General features: G+C 39.2%; 1 protein-coding gene across 1 annotated transcript in view; it reads left to right on the forward strand.

Moving 5' to 3' along the window:
- Positions 1 to 20,017, forward strand: part of LOC120442720 (early nodulin-75-like) — a 144,234-nt gene that overhangs the window by 70,397 nt on the left and 53,820 nt on the right. Inside the window, exon 3 of the mRNA XM_039619858.1 lies at positions 8,468 to 8,573. Within this exon, the coding sequence (XP_039475792.1) occupies positions 8,468 to 8,573 (106 nt within the window). The remainder of the gene's footprint in view (positions 1 to 8,467; positions 8,574 to 20,017) is intronic.

The following is a 20,017-nucleotide window of genomic DNA, read 5'->3' on the forward strand; positions in this document are numbered from 1 at the left end:
CAAATTGTGTCAAACATCAGATGTTGGGAAGCAGCGTGACCCCTTGTGTTCTTAAAGTACTTGAACTCTCCTCTTGCAGCAACGCTACCCCACCGCAGAGGAGGCATGCACCATTTTCTTACTGAGAACTACAAGCTCAGATTTGGAGGTCTCATCCCAGCTGCTTCTCACGCTGCTGCTAATCACTCAAGTGCACGCAGGATGTAACTGCATGATGAAGCCAACAGTCCTATATTATCTCTCATATGCAAAGATGAGACACCAACACCCTCCGTCCCTTGGCTGTGCCCAGAAATTCTTTCCATTAAATCTATGAACAGAATTGGTGACAAAGGGCAGTCTTGGCAGAGTCCAACACCTACTGGAAATGAGTTTGACTTACTGCCAAAATGCGAGCCAGGCTCTTGTTGTTGATGTAGAGAGAGACTCTTTTCTGTCAATCAATAGCATCAGTTTTATTTTTATCATAGTGCACAACTCTTTTATTTTAATAGCTATGCCTCTTTTTAATGAACACTGTGGAAAGTGCTTGAGGTCAGAAGGAGGTGGAACATCTGTCTATGAAAGGACAAAACTGATGCTCTGAAGGACACATGCTTTTGGACAAGTTGACTCCTATCGTGCTGTACAGAAAGCATGTGTGTGCGTAAGTGACTGTGTGTGTGTGTTCCAGCTAAGTGTGTGTATGATTTTGTGCTTGAGCCAGCATCAGACAGCCAGCAGTGTTTGATTACTGCCCTGTTAAGAAATAATGGATTGCACAGTTTTCAAACATCACACAGTGCACACTATTTCTTGCAGTTATACAGACTCCTTGAGTTTTCTTTCTTTCTCTTGCACACAGACTCCCTCTTTCACTTTCTTAACCCACACTTTCCCATACACATCATGCCACTGTATTCCCTTGTTCCTCACAGCTGGGCCTGAAGAAGCAATGATGGCATATGGGCTATCCAGCCTGCAGCATCGCTCAACCCAACCTGCCAAGCTGAACAAAAATCCACTCTCCCCTTCATATCAATGACTCTACTTTCTATTTTCCGCCACCCTCTTTTCCTTTCTCTTCAGACGTCGCAATCCCTAAATCCAAACCTTTTCCACTATGCCAGGACTGGCAGTTCCCTCGTATGATGTGACACAGTTGTTGTTCTTAATAATTTTTAATCATCTGACTGTAATTAGAAATGGATCGATTTCAATCTTGTGCATTACCAGAGTTATCATGGATGCTTAAATCCACCAGGCAAACAATTTACATTTCAGATTGAATGATATTGATCGCTACACTGCTGGTGTCAACAGTCCCCAAGAATGATCCAGAACCTGAAATCAAATGTCTAACTTGTCTTTAACCAAGTGTTGTGATCTATACTACTCACTTACTAATACTTACTAATCTATACTTTGATAAGAGAATCGGGGAATGTTTGATTGTTGAAGTCTTCATTCTTTCACATTTAAGGACTCATAAATAAATGCCAAATACTACTTCATTGTACACTAAGACATTTTGCTGTCACATTCTGTTAGTTACTGTTAACACAGCATGTGGACGCAGTGACAGCCACACCATCAGTTCAGCTACTAAATGTAATAATGATGGAACTTTGGGGAATAGTGGAACTCACTGGATGCATGATTAGAATCAATGCCGAAATACTGAAAACTTTTTTTTCTTTGCTAAGATTATGGTCCAGCTGGTCTTTTTACCCAGTAAATATTTGTTCCCTAAACAAGATATCTCCCCAAATACTGGCCACATGGTATGGACATTTATGGATCCAACAGAATGATTCATGTGTTAGTTTAGGTCAATACTGCAACTTTGCCCAGTATCTTTGTTCCTTGCAAAAATTTTGAATTTATGTTTTCGAAGTCTGTTTAAGACTCTGCGTTTTGGTTGAATTATAGTTTCAAAATGTTCAATATTCTTTGTGAATATCAGCTAGACCTTCTTCCACCTTTCTAACAATGGGGACCTTCTGTACCTTTTTTAAATGTTATCCATTTATAAATTAGAATAACAGAAACCTTTTTTTCTCTTTCCTATTCTTCCAATGTGTCTCCTAAAGTGAGATTCTACTCAAGACCCTGTTCACTTAATATCCAGATCTTATACCAAGCTAACCAGCCAACACACTAGTGATATATATATATAGTCTTACTGTGTATCGCTTGCACTAAAATAGGAGAGTGAAGACTGTCATGAACTGTGACAGTGCAGAGGTCTGTACAGATGGACTATACTTTACATGTGGATGTATTACATGTATGTCATAGACATGTTTAGTCTTTCTACACGTGTAGCTGTGTAATCACAATCATTTCAGAATCAAAGAAGTTGTGAATGTCATGTTGAAAAATCAAACAGGTCTGTGTTTTTTAGCCATTAGGAATACAGAAAAAAACACTAACTCGGGGTAAGAATGACATCTTGGGTCAGTTGCGTGAGAGATTTTTAGTTTAACATGGGCCTCTATCTATGACCAAATTATTTTTTTACTACTTCTTCACTTTGACTTGATTCTGCATGACTTCATGCCACTGGACTGGAATTGACCGGAGGCAGTTGCCACCCTCAAGCATAAGAAAAATCAAAAATTAATGTGCAGATTGGCATTAAATTTGCTTTTACAAGGGCTCTGAATAAACTCGTGTTTTAGATACATTTTGATTTAGATGTCCTCGTGATTTTGTCTGCAGCACCACTTTTACTTGCGTGCTGTAGTTATCTCTGCGAGTAAGAAAAAGCTGTTAGTAGAGCTCAGAGTGCTTGCTTGATCATAGAACAGCATCTGATGGCCTCTCTCAAAACACTTTTTAGAGGAGCTGCTTCCCACAATTTTTGGATCTTTGTGATACAGATACTGTAATTCAACAACCAGGCAGCAACTGTCCAGGTGTTTTGTGATGACACTTTCCAAAATTGAACTCTCTCAAGCTGTTGTTTTTCTTTTTCTCAACCACTTCCATCGCTCTTTCTTGGCACCACCGAGTGAAACACCTAAATTCCTTTGAAAAAATATTTTCTAGTATTTTTTGTGAGTGTCAGTGTCCTAGTCATTTTGCACCCCCTCTCTGTCATAGCTGACTTCTTGCTCTGCCTTTGAGTGTGGCCACTGGGAAGGATTTAAAGCCTTGTCAATATTCTTGTTTTGTTCTGCTTGCAGAGTTCTAATGGACATTGAAGCTTCTAGGTTACACCATAAAACGCTGTATTTATATTACCAGTGGCCCATTGTGGTGCGAATGAAATAATTTCTTTAAATATATGTGTGCGACACAAGTCCACCATCTAAAGTGGTCAGAGTGCAAGCTTAATGCTGCCTCTCCATGGATGCTGAGTGCAAGCCTCCTGCCAGCTTCTTTTGCCAACTCATGGCAACCCCAGAGATGGTGTTATGTCACATCTCCAGCTGTTGACCTCGCCACATCTGACCAATTGCATCCTGCCACACACAGCGAAAAAATAGCCTCCAGGTGTTTTTCCGCATGCTGGAAGCTGTGGTGGGATGCCTATTGGTGGGGTAGAAAGGTGTTTTGGAGCTTTTCCATGAGTCAAGCTGTCAGTGATGAATTGCACAGGGCAGGGCAGCAGTAGGGGAGAAAATGAGTGGGCTTGTTCTTGTTCAAGTAGATGTGACTGGGGAAAATTACCATATTTAGCTTGTTGTAACTGGCATTTAGATGGCTAGTCAGGAATTTAGCTTTTTATGACTCATGGATTTAAGTTGATTTTAGTTATTTGCATGTAACTCACACCCTCTTATTAAGAATCTACTGTGTAAGAAGGAGGAGTTGAAGGTGTTAATCTGTATGCATGAGGAGCAAACCTATGCTTACCAATCATGTATTTTGTAGGCTTCTTAGAACTCGTACTGTAGATAAAAGTGAGCACAGCCCAGTTGTCTCCTGTGGAATCCATGGCAACAGCAGAAAATCTGGACAGAGAGAAGCATCACTTTAACCCTGCTGAAAAGCACAGCGATCCCTTCAATAACCGCAAAACCATTCAGTGAGATTACCTGCTGTATGAGTTTGCTACTCCTCCACACACCCCTCCCAATTCCTCTTTCATGGACTCATTGCTGGCGCAGAGCTCAATCAGGCAATATGAAACCACTTCGCTTATTACATGCATTTAGAAACACTGTGAAGCACGGCGGTCCCAATAAGGCTGCAGAAACCGTGGCTTTATCTGCATTCGCGATCATATGGAGCTGGCTGAATGTGAGGTTAATTCAGGTTTACTAGTCCTTATTGGCACTAAAGCATATTCAATTAGTAGAACAGAGTGCTCGGCGACTCTGCTGCTGCTGCTTCCTGCATTAATCTGGCAGCGAGAATTAAAAGAGCGTAAGAAAAAAAGTGTATGCACTGACAAGACCTGGATTTAAATTGAAGCTGAATGCACTAAAAGGCTTGGATTTAGAATGAAGAAGGCTGTCTTATTAGTTTTCTTGAGGATCTAATAATGTTACCATGGTATGAGGGAAACTCACTAGTAACAAGTAGCATGTAAATGAGCACAACCATTTGTACCAGCTTTTAAGCAGTTGATGGCTGGATGGATGGACAGTTGGAGGGTCTGGCGATTTTATTTTCTGAATTTACTCAAATAGATTTTTTTGAGTAAACCTTTGTCTCAGTAGATTTTGCAGAAATGTGTACCACATTAAAAGACATAGTAGTCTGTGACAAAACAACACAGGAGATAAAGCATGCAGATGCACAGACTCCAAGGAAGGCTAAAAAGCTGATAAATGGGAAACTTGCCCAATAAAAATGGAACTTGGTGAATTATAGTACATGCTCTGTGCATTCTCACTCTGGACTCATAAAGAATGGATGCTGCTTAATATATTTTTCATTAAGGAGGTTGTACTGTAATTTCATTGTAACCGGCAATATGTTCATTCCAAGACAACATTACAACGTGGCTTTGTGCTGTTTGGCTGCACAAGTTGCAAAGTAGAGAGTAATTGCTAAGGCTGCTGATTTACGATGCCTGTACCCGATTAAGTTGGATAAAGAGACTCATAAGCAGAATCCCAATGCTGTGATGTGTCTTCAGCTTGGCTGCTTTAACTAGATTATTGCAGCAGAGATTTGCATTTATGTATATGAGTGTGTTTGTGTGTGTGTGTGTGTGCACGCACTCATGTGTGTTTATTTGTCCAATGTGATATAGCTGTATAGCTGTGCAGTGGTAGTGAAGGATAGCAGTAGCTTGATGTGGAGTTGTGTTTGCATTAAATTTTTATGTGTCACTTTGGACACACATGAGCACACACTCTACCAATTAGCTGTCTTTACTTTCATAAACTCAGGCAAAAATGTGCACCCTCGCTCTGGAATTCTTTTATCTTCACAGAGCATCTTTGGAATGAGCGCCTCTCTGCTTTCTTGAGGGACATATGGCTCAGTGTGACCTGCCAGCGTCCTTCACTATCGCTGGCTTTACCCCAAAGCCCCCCAGGCTGCACTATCCTGCACTGCTCTCTGCAGTTAGTACCACCTTCTGACTGTCTGTGTTCTAACCAGCTCTTTTATGCAGACACTATTCTCAATAGGACACTCTAAACACACACACACACACACACACACACACACACACACACACACACACACACACACACACACACACACACACACACACACACACACATTATTTTAACACAAGCAAGGCCACTGCTCTCATTTCTGCTCACACCTTTTTATGTTTATGTCAGCGTGCATAAAGGACAGTGGCTGATGTTCATACCTGCTGTTCATACAGCATCTATTCATATTTGAAATAATCACTACAAATCAGCGTTTCTTAAAACTGTAGAAACAGAATTTATGTGCCACCTGGGTGCAGAAGAAGAGAAATGTTATGGTCTCACATTTCTGTACACAACAGCTTGGCAATAATTTGGCCTCTGCAGTTTGTTTTGTTTGAACTGGTACTGTCAGACATTTTATTATATGTCAGTTATTTCAGTTATGCACACACATGACAAGGAAAGACTCCAGTAGAGCTCGATGATGCAGTAATAATGTTTATTTGTACAGAACAAGACAAGTGTTGCGGTACCAGTGTTTTACAAAAGCATATAAATAAAATTCAGTTATATATGCAGATGAAACATATTTATGAATTTAGAAGCCCTGGATTAACCCAACAAGTGTTTTTGGACTATAGGAAAACAAGAAGGCTCCAATACAGAGGGGTCCCAGCTGGCCATGGGGCCAAACACAGGACGTTTTTGCTATAAGGGAACACCAGTATCCACTGTATCAGCGTGCTACCGATCAATACATAAGAATAAATAACAATGAATTAAATCAAATAGAACATAGATTCAGAAGTTCAGTATACGAAAATGAGCTAAAATGCCTAAAAATTTATTTTTTAAAAAGCGCTAGAAAACTTTAAAGCTAGAAAACTTTAAAGCTAGAAAATGTATTTTTATTAAGTAAGAAAACTTTACAAGAAATCCTTTTGAAATATTCTTTTTAAAACTGATGAAGCAACTCAAACAGTAAACAGTTGAGTAACAAAGGTGACGAATATCTTAAGGCAGAATATGTAGCTGAGCTGGTTGGACCACATTAGAGTGCCTAAGTTAACCAAAAACTTATCAAATTTACAGCCGTTTGAATGTCTTTTTGTTTAATATTAACTAATCTCTGAGCTCTGCCTTTTGCCTCCTCCAGCTTGCTACCTGACCTCTCGCTTTTTTGTTTTCTGCAGTCTGGTAATGGTCAGGCAGAGAAAGTGGGTTAATTTTGACTAGTCTATTGAAATATCTGCCTGATTGTGCTGAAGCCTGGCTTTTTAAGAGCAAACATGAGTTGTTTGGTTTCAAAAAGCAACGCTACAAACATTAATCCAATCAACCAAATGGGACTAAAATGCAGCAATCACCTAGTTTAGTAAGAACTCCAACCTAAACCTAATGCACCTTAATACAGCAGTCCAGCTTTCACATACTGGTGCATCACAGTGTGTTATTTTGAGTCAAGTCTCATCATAGATTTCTGTTGGCATTTCTTTGTGTTTCCTTGGTGTTCTGGGCCCCATTGCCAACAATGTACTAGCTTTGGTGTTCAGCCAAGATTTATAGGTCGGTGCTGTATAGTATACGCTGTATTTTCTGGGTGGAACTGTGATGTTTCCAAAGGACCAGGGTTTCTGATTAGTGCAGCACATTCTCCCATTTATTTTCCCTCAAGTCTCACTTTTATGAATTCAGGGACTGTGGGCCCAAATGTGGCAGCCGTGTGAAATGTGGTTTGTTTTATTTTTTTCCTTGTCTTTTTGCTTTGGGTTTTCAGTCACAAAGTGAACTGCTGTGGAAGATATACAGTGATTCCTTTTTTTAATAATATATTCTTTCTTTTACTTTTGTTGTGTGATGTGCAAAGACTTTAGAGAACATGATCCAAATGTTAGCCTGTGGGCTGCATCTTAACCAACATTAACTGTGCTCATATTATCCTCATTTACAGGCTCATACATCTATTTTGGGACACTATTAGAATAGTTTACTTGCTTTAATGTGCAAAAACACATTATTTAAAAAAATGAACATTGCCACAGCACCTTATTTTTACTTTTGTTGGTCAGCTGATGAAACATGAGAAAACTAAAAATATGTAAATAAGAGCACTGTAACTGGGAATTCTTCTTTATTTAAAAAAATATAAGACTGGGAGAAAGAGCAAAGCGAACATGGTAATATTAACCACATTAGCCATGCTTTGTGCTAATATTAAATATGAAGGCTTAAAATAAAAGTAATTTGCTGAGCCTTCAGTTCCTCTGATACCAGGAGTCCATAAAAAACTTTGTGCTGTGATATTTGCTGTGCTTTGCTCATAGCTGAGACTGTTATGGATCAGTTAGCCAGGGCTGATAGATTTGTTTTTTAAGAAACCTGCCCCATGGACAATTAAAAATAGCCTCCTAACCCATCTAATATCCAGATTTGGGTGTCAAATTGCCTCTAGTTTATATATTAGTATGATATATGATATTTTTGGGTAGAACTTGGACTTTGTTTTGACATGTACAAAAATATCTATATATAACCAGCTAAGGAATAGAGAAAACATATAAAACATAATAAAGGCACTTTGGGCCAATGTGGTCTGTTTGATTGATTTCACCAGAGGTTTATGAGTTTGTTAATGATTTTGAAAACAGTCCCATTATAGACCTATTTTCTGTTTTGTCTAGAAAGCAATTTTTGCTCCAGTATATTCCCAGAAGCACTTATTTCGCCACTGAAATCTAAAATTATTAGTACAACTGTACTGCAGTTGTTTGTCAAAATACATAAGAACATCGGCTCCTCATAGGCATCAAAGAGAAAGACAGAGAGTTTGTAGCTGTGCCTTCCTGTTCTGTACAGAACTTTAGGTCGCCGTTTTGCTGGAGTGTGAGTTTGTGTGCTGACCTTGTGCTCTCCCTGTGCAGGTACACCCTTTGCTGATGCGCGAGAGGCGCTCAGAGTCTCACAGGAACAAGCTGCTGCGGCGGACAGTCAGCGTTCCTGTTGAGGGAAGGCACCATCCCGAGATGGGTGAGCAGACAAATTTCATTTTTTTCTCTGATTTTTTTTCTGTGATTCAGATTGAGGTTCTAATCAAGGTCCAACCAACAGTTATTTTGTGTTTTGTTATTTTCGCCGACAGTGTTAGTGATGTGGTGCAAAAGAAATTCACAAACATATTTTACAAAAACATCAAACTTTAAGCAGGAGAACCAGTCTGAGGTAGAAAAATGCAAGTAGTATTTTCTCTGTGCCAATCGAACAATTGTAACAAAAAAGGAATTTCATACTAAATAGAATCTTGAGGTGATGTCTACTTGTTTTAACTCACACTGCTGAAGGCATTTTTCACAGAAAGAGTACTGCAGATTTTTTTCTACCATCATTTTCAATTAGATCATTTTTGGCAAGGCATCTTTTTTTTTTAGTTTCATTATTTTTCTGGCCATCCACTAATGTTTTAACACAGACTTGGAAAAATGTGAAAATATCCATTAGTGACACATTTCTGAGCAGGCGCTCTCTGCGGACCATTTTTGGTCGATGCCCCAGTTGCTTCTCACGGTAATTCAACATCTTTTTTTGGTTGGCCATTATAATTTTCAAAAACATTATCACCTGTATTACTTTAGGTTGGGTTTCTTATAATAACAGGATGGTTGCATAGCAACGAAAATGATGTAAAGCTTTTGGTATCCTTTGAGCCATTACTCGCTCTGTTACTAGCAACGCTCACAGCAGCACTCTGCATCTGAGCAGAGATAAAAGCGTCACATCTGATCAGAGCTGAAGGCAGTTGCTTCCTTTAAGATTTTCACTCGTCCTTGTCAGTTTGACTGATTTTATCAGTCACCTTGCTTTGAAATGAAATACATGCATTGATTACTTGATTAACGCACATATCTTTCGAGTTTGTTGTCTATCTCTGCCATTGATAAATGTGTATTTCTCTGTAGTCATGCTTTTTCTGTTTCTTTGTTTATGCTTTTAAACTTTTCCGACTCTTCTTTCACTTGTCCTCTTGGCTTTTTTATTGCTGTAGCGTCCTCTTACATTCTCAATGGATCCCGTGAAACTGACCCTCTGATAGCAGCCTTCCTTTGTTTATTTTGCCTGACTCAGTCTCTCTGGGCTCTCTACAAATGTCCCGCACAGTTTCTCCCTTTTCCTTCACCCGACACCTCTTCCTCGCACTCAGCTATTTTAAGGGTCTCCCTTGCGACGTCCTCTATCATTGATTCGGCCATTGCTGCCGCTTCTTTGCTGCCCAACAGTGCTGATTCAACTGGATAAATACTTTTCTCAGTTTTCATATGAGTGGCTCTCTGACCTTAAAGCGGTCAAGCAGTGACACATCACTTGACGTGGTCCTGCTCCGTTTTGACATATGCTGACACGGCAGTGTCACTTCATATTGCCTATGTGTAAGCATATTGTAAAAATGCATTCACATATGTTAGTTTGCTGTGGCACAGGCCATAGTGCACTGACACCGTTATGAACTGATGGTAGTGCCTAAGCACAAAGTGCCAGAACAGATTAATGGACTCCAGGAAATTTGTAATTATCAGATACACAAAAAAGGTAATGGAGGCTGTCATGAGGCCACAGTTAGAGGCATACTCTACAGGAAGCTACATGACCTACTTTATGAATTCTCTGACTTAAAACAATGAGCTGATTAGGGTTTCACAGTGAATTAAGTCATCATATACTAATGTGCCAATTATTTATTCTGGACATGTTTCCATCTCACATTTAAGTTGGAATCTGACTTGAGCTGTGAGCTGCACTAATGCTGTTCCTTGGCCAACAGATTACACTGTTTGCAGAACACTATTTGTCATTTTGAATCAGATTTTTGTTTGATTTTATTATTGCAACATATATAAATAGTATGCCCAACCCAAATGTGCTTATAGACACTGTTATAGATTGACAACACAGCCATAAATTATGAAAAATGATAAATAAATAACTGATGTACTTCCCAAGCTTTAGAAACAAAAGCTAACATTTCATTATGCACTTTTCAGTGGTTATATGTATTTTCTTCAAAAAGAAATAAAGCACATTCGTTTATATGAGCACTTGGGTTTGACATGCAAATGCACCAGTCGGCCATACACGTAATTTTTATCTGCAGCCCCCCCATGTGCAGCAAAACATTTAATTTAATTTAATTTAATTTAATTTAATTTAATTTAAAAGAATTTAATTTATTATTTCCCTCTGAAGCGATGCATATTTGGGGTTCTTGTTGTCCGACCTCCCTGCTGTTTCACACACATACGCATAAAGAAGTAAAAAGACAGCAGCACAGGAAAGAGCATAGATAACATCAGATATGACACCAATTAAGTCAGGCACAGAATGCTAGGTAGCTGTGATCCAGGTGGGTTGCAAAGCAACTTGTAGGCAGACTAAAGAAGCTTAAATAACCTGCACAATTTGTGATTTGCCAATTACATGCAAGTTGTAAAGGGTACCACATGATTCCTCAGCTGATGTGGACTGAAATTGAGGTGTCATGACAGTGTCTGGGATTTACTCAGTGACCGCTCTGAAATGTACTCTGGCTGTTAACTCATCATAATAAGGTCAGTACAGAATAAAAATGTTTCAGCTTCTCCTAATTCACACACTTCGCTCAGTTCTTAGAACCTCTATTAGCGGAAGCACCCCTGATAATCATCATTCTTTCTCAGAAACTGAATGTATCGGGGTCAGACTGTTGAGACTGTCAAAACATGTATGGCATTGTTTAATATTTTGGGAAGTAGGTTAATTACTAAGAATAATTAGATTGATCTGTATTTAGCATCAGAGCTTTATCAATCTATAGCATCTGTTGAAATGGTTGAAATGTCTCACCGGATTCAGACTGGTAAACAGACTGGTATTGATCTATCAAACTCTTCTTAACAAAGTCAAACTATGACTGAGGTGGGCCAAATCATTTGCCACGTGTATTGATGTCATCCCTGCCAGGTTCATAAATGTGGGTGTACTTTTGAAAAAAATTAATTCAATATAATATGAGTATTGCTGCCATGTTTCCCTATTTAGAAGCACAAGGACACAATAACAGTGTACACATATATATATATTTATATATATATATATATATATATATAGGCAGCACGGTGGCACGGTGGTTAGCACTGTTGCCGCACAGCAAGAAGGTCCTGAGTTCAATTCCAACATCAGGCCAGGGTCTTTCTGTGTGGAGTTTGCATGTTCTCCCTGTGTTTGCGTGGGTTCCCTCCGGGTACTCCGGCTTCCTCCCACCGTCCAAAGACATGCAGCTTGTGGGGATAGGTTAATTGGATAATTGAAATTGTCACTAGGTGTGAATGTGCGAGTGAATGTGAGTGTGAATGGTTGTCTGTCCCTGTGTGTTGGCCCTGCGACAGACTGGCGACCTGTCCAGGGTGTACCCCGCCTCTCGCCCTATGACAGCTGGGATAGGCTCCAGCGCCCCCCGCGACCCTGGAAAGGATAAGCGGAAGCAAATGGATGGATGGATGGATATATATATATATATATTCAGGGCCCTAACTACAACCCAAACAAAAGTATTGACTTGGATGGAAAATTATTAAAATGGAGAGGTTATTATGAGCATTTTGCTGCCATATCTTTCTGTCTTATAAAAGGAAACTCAATTTAGTGTGCATTTAGTATATTCATTGAACATATTTCTGAATGTTTTAGGACCTTCAAAATGATGAATGAATGTGCCTTTTCACATATTTGAAAGGCACGATGTCGTCATCTTCAGTGGATTCAAAACAAGACGGAGAGTTCAGAAATATTTTTATATAGGAAGGAAAATTTAAACTGCAGATACTGAAGCTGCAGCAGCTTCTTATCACCAATTCATGTGCTTGTGACAACACTAATACATCAACCTGACTCGCTGTTCATCACAGGGCCAAAAAGCCTCCATTTTTTAGAAGATATTTATGAATGGAGGCTTATGACAACAATCCCAGCTGGAAGCCTGATGTAGTGACACAAACAGATGGAAGATACTGGACTGTGCTGATGATAAGTCAAAGACACAGTAGATCAGTAGCTTTGGGGGATTTTCTGGAGCAAAACATGAAGTGATGCAGATACATTACTTTTCTCCTTCTAATTCACTTCTCAATACTTTTTAAGTTGAGCAGGTAATTAACATATAATGAAGGCATTAACTTTGCTGGATAATTATGGTACAGCATAAGCATTTTATGTAAATATAGTTGCTAATTAGCATTATGTGATTGTGACTGGGGAACATAATTTTTCTTAGCAAGAAAAAAATGTTCTTGTTTAATTTCTTTCTTTGTGCTATTAATTATATAAGAAAAAAAATATGTATTAGTATTGAATGTCTGCATGTATGATGCTTGACACTGATGACATTTTAGTATCATGTAATACTATCTGATATAAGACACAATATATAGATATAATTACATTTTTTGATACATCTGCAATAAACACATGTAGTAGGCTCACAGTACCTAATTTTCTATGGCTGATGTTAAAAGTGATATGATAATTGTTGATATTATATCAATGATATGTTGACACTTTAAAATAATAAGAAAAAAATAGAATTGATAACTAAAAAGTGGTTTAAAAAGATTGTTGAACAGTGATGCTGTAAGAAGTAGAGGTAGTGAAAGTGTATGAGTTTAAATACCTGGGGTCAACCATCCAAACCAACGGACAGTGCAGAAGAGAGGTGAAGAAGAGAGTGCAGGCAGGGTGGAGACGAGTGTCAGGGGTGATTTGTGACAGAAGGATGGCAGCAAGAGTGAAAAGAAAGGTTTACAAGATGGTAGTACAACCTGCTATCATGTATGAGTTGGAGAAAGGGATACTGGCAAAAAGACAGGAGACCAAGGTGGCAGAGTTGAAGATGTTAAGATTTTCATTGGGAGTGACCAGGAGGGACAAGATCAGAAATGAGTACATCAGTGGGAGAGCTCACATTGAGTGCTTTGGGAGACAGTGAGAGAAGAGAGGCTGAGATGGTTTGGACATGTGCAGAGGCAGGACAGTGGATATATTGGACAAAGGATGTTGAAGATTGAGAAGAAGAGAAAAACCACAGATGAGAATCATGCATGTAGTGAAGAAGGACATGCAGAGGGCTGGTGTGAAAGCGGAGGATGCTGGGGATTGGGTAGGATGGAAGGAGATGATCTGCTGTGGTGACCTCTAAAGAAGAAGAAGCTTAGTAATATACAGCTGGAAGGGATCCGGTAGGCTAAATATGAGTCAAGGACATTTTCTGCCTGATTTCCATATGATGAATCGTCCATGTTTTGTTTTGGTATTATACATAGATGGATTGTGGGCAAACAGAAAGGAAGCATTCGCCCTCACATTCATCCAGCACCACCCCTCCTCTTATTAACCTCTCCAGTATGTGATGTGATAATTCCCATTAATGAATTTGGCCTTTAATGTTTTGTGTTCAAATTGTAAATTGACTTCATCTAAGTCTGCTCTGTTATTGGGAGAAACCTTATTATCTGAATGACTTAGCCGCGGGGAGGAAGAAAAAAACCGCAGCACTACAAAGCTGAATGGTTATGAACTCCACTTGAATGGTTTTTCACCAACAGCGGTTTAAGCATATGGCCATTCTCCTCAGTTCGTCCTTGTAAATCTCACTTATTCCTTTATCCATCTCAGCTTAGCAGACCATTGTGATATAGCAGGATCAGCTAAGCAATTGTTTTACTGCCCTTTCCCATCCCTGACCTTCATACTAGTATTTGAGATCAGATGCTGAATTCCAGACATACATGGACCGGATGGATTATTTTTTCCAGATCTGTGCAAATAAATGTTTCTTTCACATAAACCTCAGAATGAAACTTGTAAAATCCCTACCCCACATGGCCTTTACTCCATTTCCTCCTTGCTCCCTCATCCTAACACCATCCCACTTCTCTCACCCACTCAACAAGGCCTACAGGCTATGTGTTCCCTTCGCACTAAAGAGGATGTTGAAACAATGACACAGTAAAGACAAATCACGTCAGAAAAAAAGGTGTTAGACTTTTCACAGTTGTTGTTCGTGTGGAGACAAGCACCATGAGTCATTACAATCTGTCATCCGAGGAGGATTAAGACAAAAGAATATGGATGATTTCTTCAAAAGACTAAACTTCTGTAGTGTGTGTGTTTGGAGGCATGTTTTCTCCCCATCTTTGAAATAAACATAACATCTTCATGTCATCTCTAAATCACTGTTGGGTGATTCAGCTGAAGATGGAATAATATGGTTTTCATGTTGCAGAATAAAAGCTGCTACACTTTCTTTCACTATTCACCTTTTTGTATGGCTCTGGAAATGGGTCTATACAAAATTATTCAAATATTTAATTTTTGAAAAAATACCTAAAACGCATGAAATGAAAAGTAAATTTAATACAACACCTGTGAAAGTTTACCTCACCGAAAAGTAACATTGTAATATTGTATTGTAAACTATACGTGCAACATATCCTGGCATTCCAGATGTTTCTGAGTCAAAGCATCTCGAAATGACAATTTGGCAATATGCTTTTTTTTTGAATAAGTATGTCACTATTCTATTTCTCTTTTTCTATGTTTTTATTTGTCTATTACACATAACTCGCATAATAGAGTTGGGTTGGGTAAGGCAGTGGGTGTGATGGGTGTACGAGTTCGGTTTAGTTGTTTAATCTGAGTTTAATCTGGGGCCTGGGGAACATGGGAAAATTTAATATCTTGGGCATTAAGATCTAAAAATCTAAGAATATGGTTTTCAATCGTGTTGTAATCTTCAAAGGGAAAAAAAGCAGTAGAAAAATAATGTTGTTTATCTGTGTTTTGCTGTCAACCATTTAAATAGATCTCCATCAGCCAAATAGGTTTTGCTTGTACAGGTGATTGCACAGCTGGTTCTGTGGATGTGCAATTGTCTGTGGATGTGACACTTTTTCCTCTTTGATTAACTTGTCTTCATTTGAAGACATTAAAAAAGCTGCACACCTTTTAATGCTGTCTTTCAATCATATACAAGTTGGATATACCTATACAATTCCCTGGTTTGGTCCCACAAGATGACATGAATCCCTTTGGGGTTGTGTCAGGAAGGCCATCTGGTGTAAACATGCAGAGTGACCTTCTGTGGTGACCTCTTGTGAATAAGGGAGCAGTAGAAAGTAGCGTTTACAACATTAAGCTTAATAAATCTATAAGCCAACTTTTTTTTTTTACCTGTTATGAAACCAATAAAAAAAGAAAGAAGGCATGAAATCTGATGTTGCATCCCAGGTGACCGTGCACCTAACTTTAGACTGCTTATCTCACAGACTGTGAATTTACTTATTTCTGGTTTCTTATGGTTAAATGAGAGGGTCTTGTATTCTTTTAGGCCGAGCCTTGATTTGGGACACTTTGCTACAGCTGACCTTTAAATCTGCATCCTTAATGTGAAGTTAAATTACCCCAGATAGCAATTCTTCTCTTGTTCCATCAACACAAGAAAAACCTGCACACCTGAAGTGAGCCTGCTGTCATGCTTTTTAAGGTCCTTAGAGAGGTCTGACAGGCTGTCAGCCTCTAAATGTACTTAATACATTTTAACTTTGTTCTTAACAAAAAACTCTTCTCTTAATAACTGAATCCTGAAGAATTGACAAAAGGAACATTTTGACATTTCACCATTTAAATCTGTCTTTTTATTCTGTTAGTGTGATCACAAAAAATTTACAGTCTCCTTCAGTGTAATTAAGAACGGCATAATTAGCTGGTTTTAAGCTTTACAAGAAGTGTTCATTAAGAGCGCTATAAGATTAGAAGTGTTTTTGCATCAGTGTGAGCTGCAATATCGGTGTTAACGTACAGGTAGACCGTGTACAAACCTTGTGCTTCTGTAGCTGGTAAAAGTGCAAACCTCCCTCAAGAAGTCCGCGTTTGTCTTTGGAGACATTTGCTGAATCATCTGGCTGTCTTGCTTCTGGAACCGTGAATGAATACAAATGGTTTCCTACTCTGCTGTGGTTGCTGTTTGATGGACATGGACATAGAGGCCCCCTAAATGTGAGTACTGCACCTCTAAAAGCTGCTTATCCACCAGGTAGTGTCAACACACTGGGTAATTCTGCACTTTGCGAAAAGCTGTTTTGTGTCCTGAATACTGCACAGAATTGCATATTTTATGTATAAAAATCAAGATTCATTGTCATGCTTAAAATGCTGAAAAACAAACATAGCTCTTGTAAGCTGTTTGACTGAACCAGACCAAAGGCTAACCGGTAATAAGGAAATTAAAATCAGACTTTGTAATAATGACACTTGTGTTCACATTTAAAGTTTGTCTCCATCATTAAATTGAAGCAGAACCAGACTGATTGTATCTAATGTGGAAAATTAATATCTGCATTTCTGGTGTTTTCATTTTTATACGGTGTGTGTTTATGAGTGCCAAATATAATACATTATGATGTGTTTGATAATAGCTTATAATGAGTGAATGGAATGAATGAAAACCTGGACCCAAATAAGCCTAAACGCTTCATTCTAAAAGTCCACCACAAATGGGATGTCTGACTGCCTCTTTTTGATGTTTTTAGCCAAGAAAGCAGTGTGGCTCTGCGGCAATGATGGCTCTGTTAGGTAGTCGATCCAAAGCTTTGGCTCAGATTGAAATATCTTTGTATTATTATTGGATGAAGTGCCTTGAAAGTCGATTCAGGCATTCAGCATCCACAACAGGATGAGTTGCAAATTTAGACTGCATGTAAAATATGGATGTGAGCTTCCAGGTCTGAAAAATGAAGCCAGTGTGGAAGTATTTTAAACCTGCATTCTTCTGCAGGGCCATCGGGGGCACTTCCTCTAAATGCAGAAAAAGGCCAGTTGTATAGAAACCTGTGGGAAATTGACATAGGCCTTTACTTGACCTGTGACCTTCACGTTCTCAAAGGAGGTTATAGTCTCAAGCACTAGTCTTATTTCTTTTTGAATACAATAAATGGATGGCAAAGCTGACAAAGATGACAAAACTTCAGTATGTGCAGACTGAGGTTGCTACTGCACGAGTATTCAGTCTCCAGACATTTCGTCAAATGCTCAGGCCTGATTTCAGTATCTATAGAAGCACATGTGAGGTTACTGTTTTGAGTTTTGACTCTACACCTGTCTTGAATCTACAATGCAAAAGCAACACTTTTTAGTCAGAGTACAGCATCAAGTCAGTCAAACTTCTGGAATATTGATCTGGTCAGTTTAGTACTAGAGGGGGTTGTTAATCATTTTTAGCTGCTTTGGTGTTCATGAAATTAATAACAAATGCACTAGAGGGGCAACAATGACACAACACCTAAAACAGGAATGGTTTTACAGGTGGAGCCCACAGACTTTTCTCCCACCTCATCTTTTAGGACTGTCCGTTTGGCTATGATTGCATCATAACTGGTAGCATGACACAATAGCTGGACCCTACAGAGGTTGCACAGGTAGTCCGACCCCTTCCAGGATGCGCATTGATACATGAAATTACCAGGCATGTTTCCCAAGCAAGGTTTGCTGTGTCTCCAAGCATGGTTTCAGGAGCATGGAGCAGATTGCAGGAGACAGGCAGTTACTCTAGAAGAGCTGGGTCCAGGCTTCCTCCTGGTGCTTACCAATGCCTGGCCTCATGTGGTGAGAGTATGCAGGCAGTTCCTAGAGGAGAAGGGATGCCAATGATTGCCTCCATGCTTACCTAACCCAAATCCAGTAGACTGCCTCTGGGACATTATGTTTCAGTCCATCCAACCCAGCCAGGTTGCACCTCAGAGTGTCCAGGAGCTCAGTGATGCCCCGGTCCAGATCTGGAAGGTGATTCCCCAGGACATCATCTGCTGTCTCATTGGGAGCATGCCCCAGTGTTGTCAGGTATGCATATGAGCACATGGGATCACACAAAGTACGGAGTAGCATTTTAAATTAGTGCAATGAAATTTCAGCAAAATGAATGAGACTGCCACATCATTATTTTCACTGTTACTTTTGGGATGTCTTTGAATTCAGCCCTTTATATGTTGATAATTTTAATTTCTATTAAACTATGTGTCATCCTTGTGTTCCTAACATGTTATCGAGTCCATATCAGTAAAGATATCCAGCATGATTTTTTTCAGTTGAGATCTGATGTGTTTTCTCAGTATTCCTTTCAGTTTTGAGCAATGCATTAATAGGTTTAGCTTTTTTTTAAACCATACAAATCAAAAGCTGAAGCATTTAGACTCCAGTGGCTTACTACAGAAAATTTGTTTTTGAGTATTTTTCTGATAAATATATGTAACCGTTAGTTGATTTGTTTACTTATGTCACAGCTGCAGATTGTTTGTTTGGATGTGCGATTACTGTCAGTCTGATGCAACATTATCAGGTTGGTCTGACATTATTAGAAAACAGTTTAAAAAGGAAGAAAGCTTTTTTTTTAACCTTCTTACCACCTGACTGACAATCAGCTCTGCATTCTTTCTTTCTTCAGCGTGTTTGCTCACAACAGGGCTCTTATAAGAACGCCATGCATCAGGATTTCTATGCAAAACAACATGTAAATGGAATGATTATATAACATGAAATGTCTGTCTGAGTGATATATCCCGTGGGTTGGTGTGATATAACGGTCAGCTATATTATCATCTCTTAACAACATGCATAAAGTGGAAAAAGCAAGATAAAGCTAGCAAGCCCAGCCTTATTTTGAGTGACAGCTGGCCACCAGGTCTGCACGCAAGAGGGTTTCATCTCTGCAGTGCTGTAGTTCTTAGCCAGCTTCAGGTGTGGTACTCAGCTTACACACACACACACACACACACACACACACACACACACACACACACACACACGTGGCCACCTTCTATCTGCCATGTGATGATGAGAGGATTTTGAGGCTCCGTTAAAGGGTTACACTCTACTTTAGTTCAAGGTTCTTGAAACAGATTTAAAAATCCTGACTTCAAATCTGTCAACCTGTCTTTCACAAGTGTTTGATATGTTCTGGTTAAAAACACCATTAGTGTAAAGTATCTGTGTAAGTATATGATCTCATACATAGTATGCAAATTCATAGTTTTTTCTGCATGTGTCTCGGTGGCTTTGGTGATGACATGCTGACAGTTTAAAGCAGTGAGAGCCAGACTTCACTCACTGAGCTTCGCAGCACATGACTGATGTGAAAGTCAATGAAATACTTATGATCTACATCAGTGATTCTCAACCGGGGATATCAAATATATGCATTAATGTGTGCTAAGGGGGTAAAATAAGCACACAAAGAGTGTTATGAATTGGTGTCAGGTGGCATTTTGTGTGTTTTTAAAAAGTATTTTTCAAGGTTTTATTTGTATAATGCAAATTCACAACAGCAATCATCTCTGGGCACACCGCAATGCTGTGCCTGGAAATCCAGCGATTCTCTTTGAGCAAGGACTTGGTGACAG

Source organism: Oreochromis aureus, linkage group 11 (genome assembly GCF_013358895.1).
Source record: "Oreochromis aureus strain Israel breed Guangdong linkage group 11, ZZ_aureus, whole genome shotgun sequence".
In the NCBI taxonomy this organism is placed as follows: domain Eukaryota; kingdom Metazoa; phylum Chordata; class Actinopteri; order Cichliformes; family Cichlidae; genus Oreochromis; species Oreochromis aureus.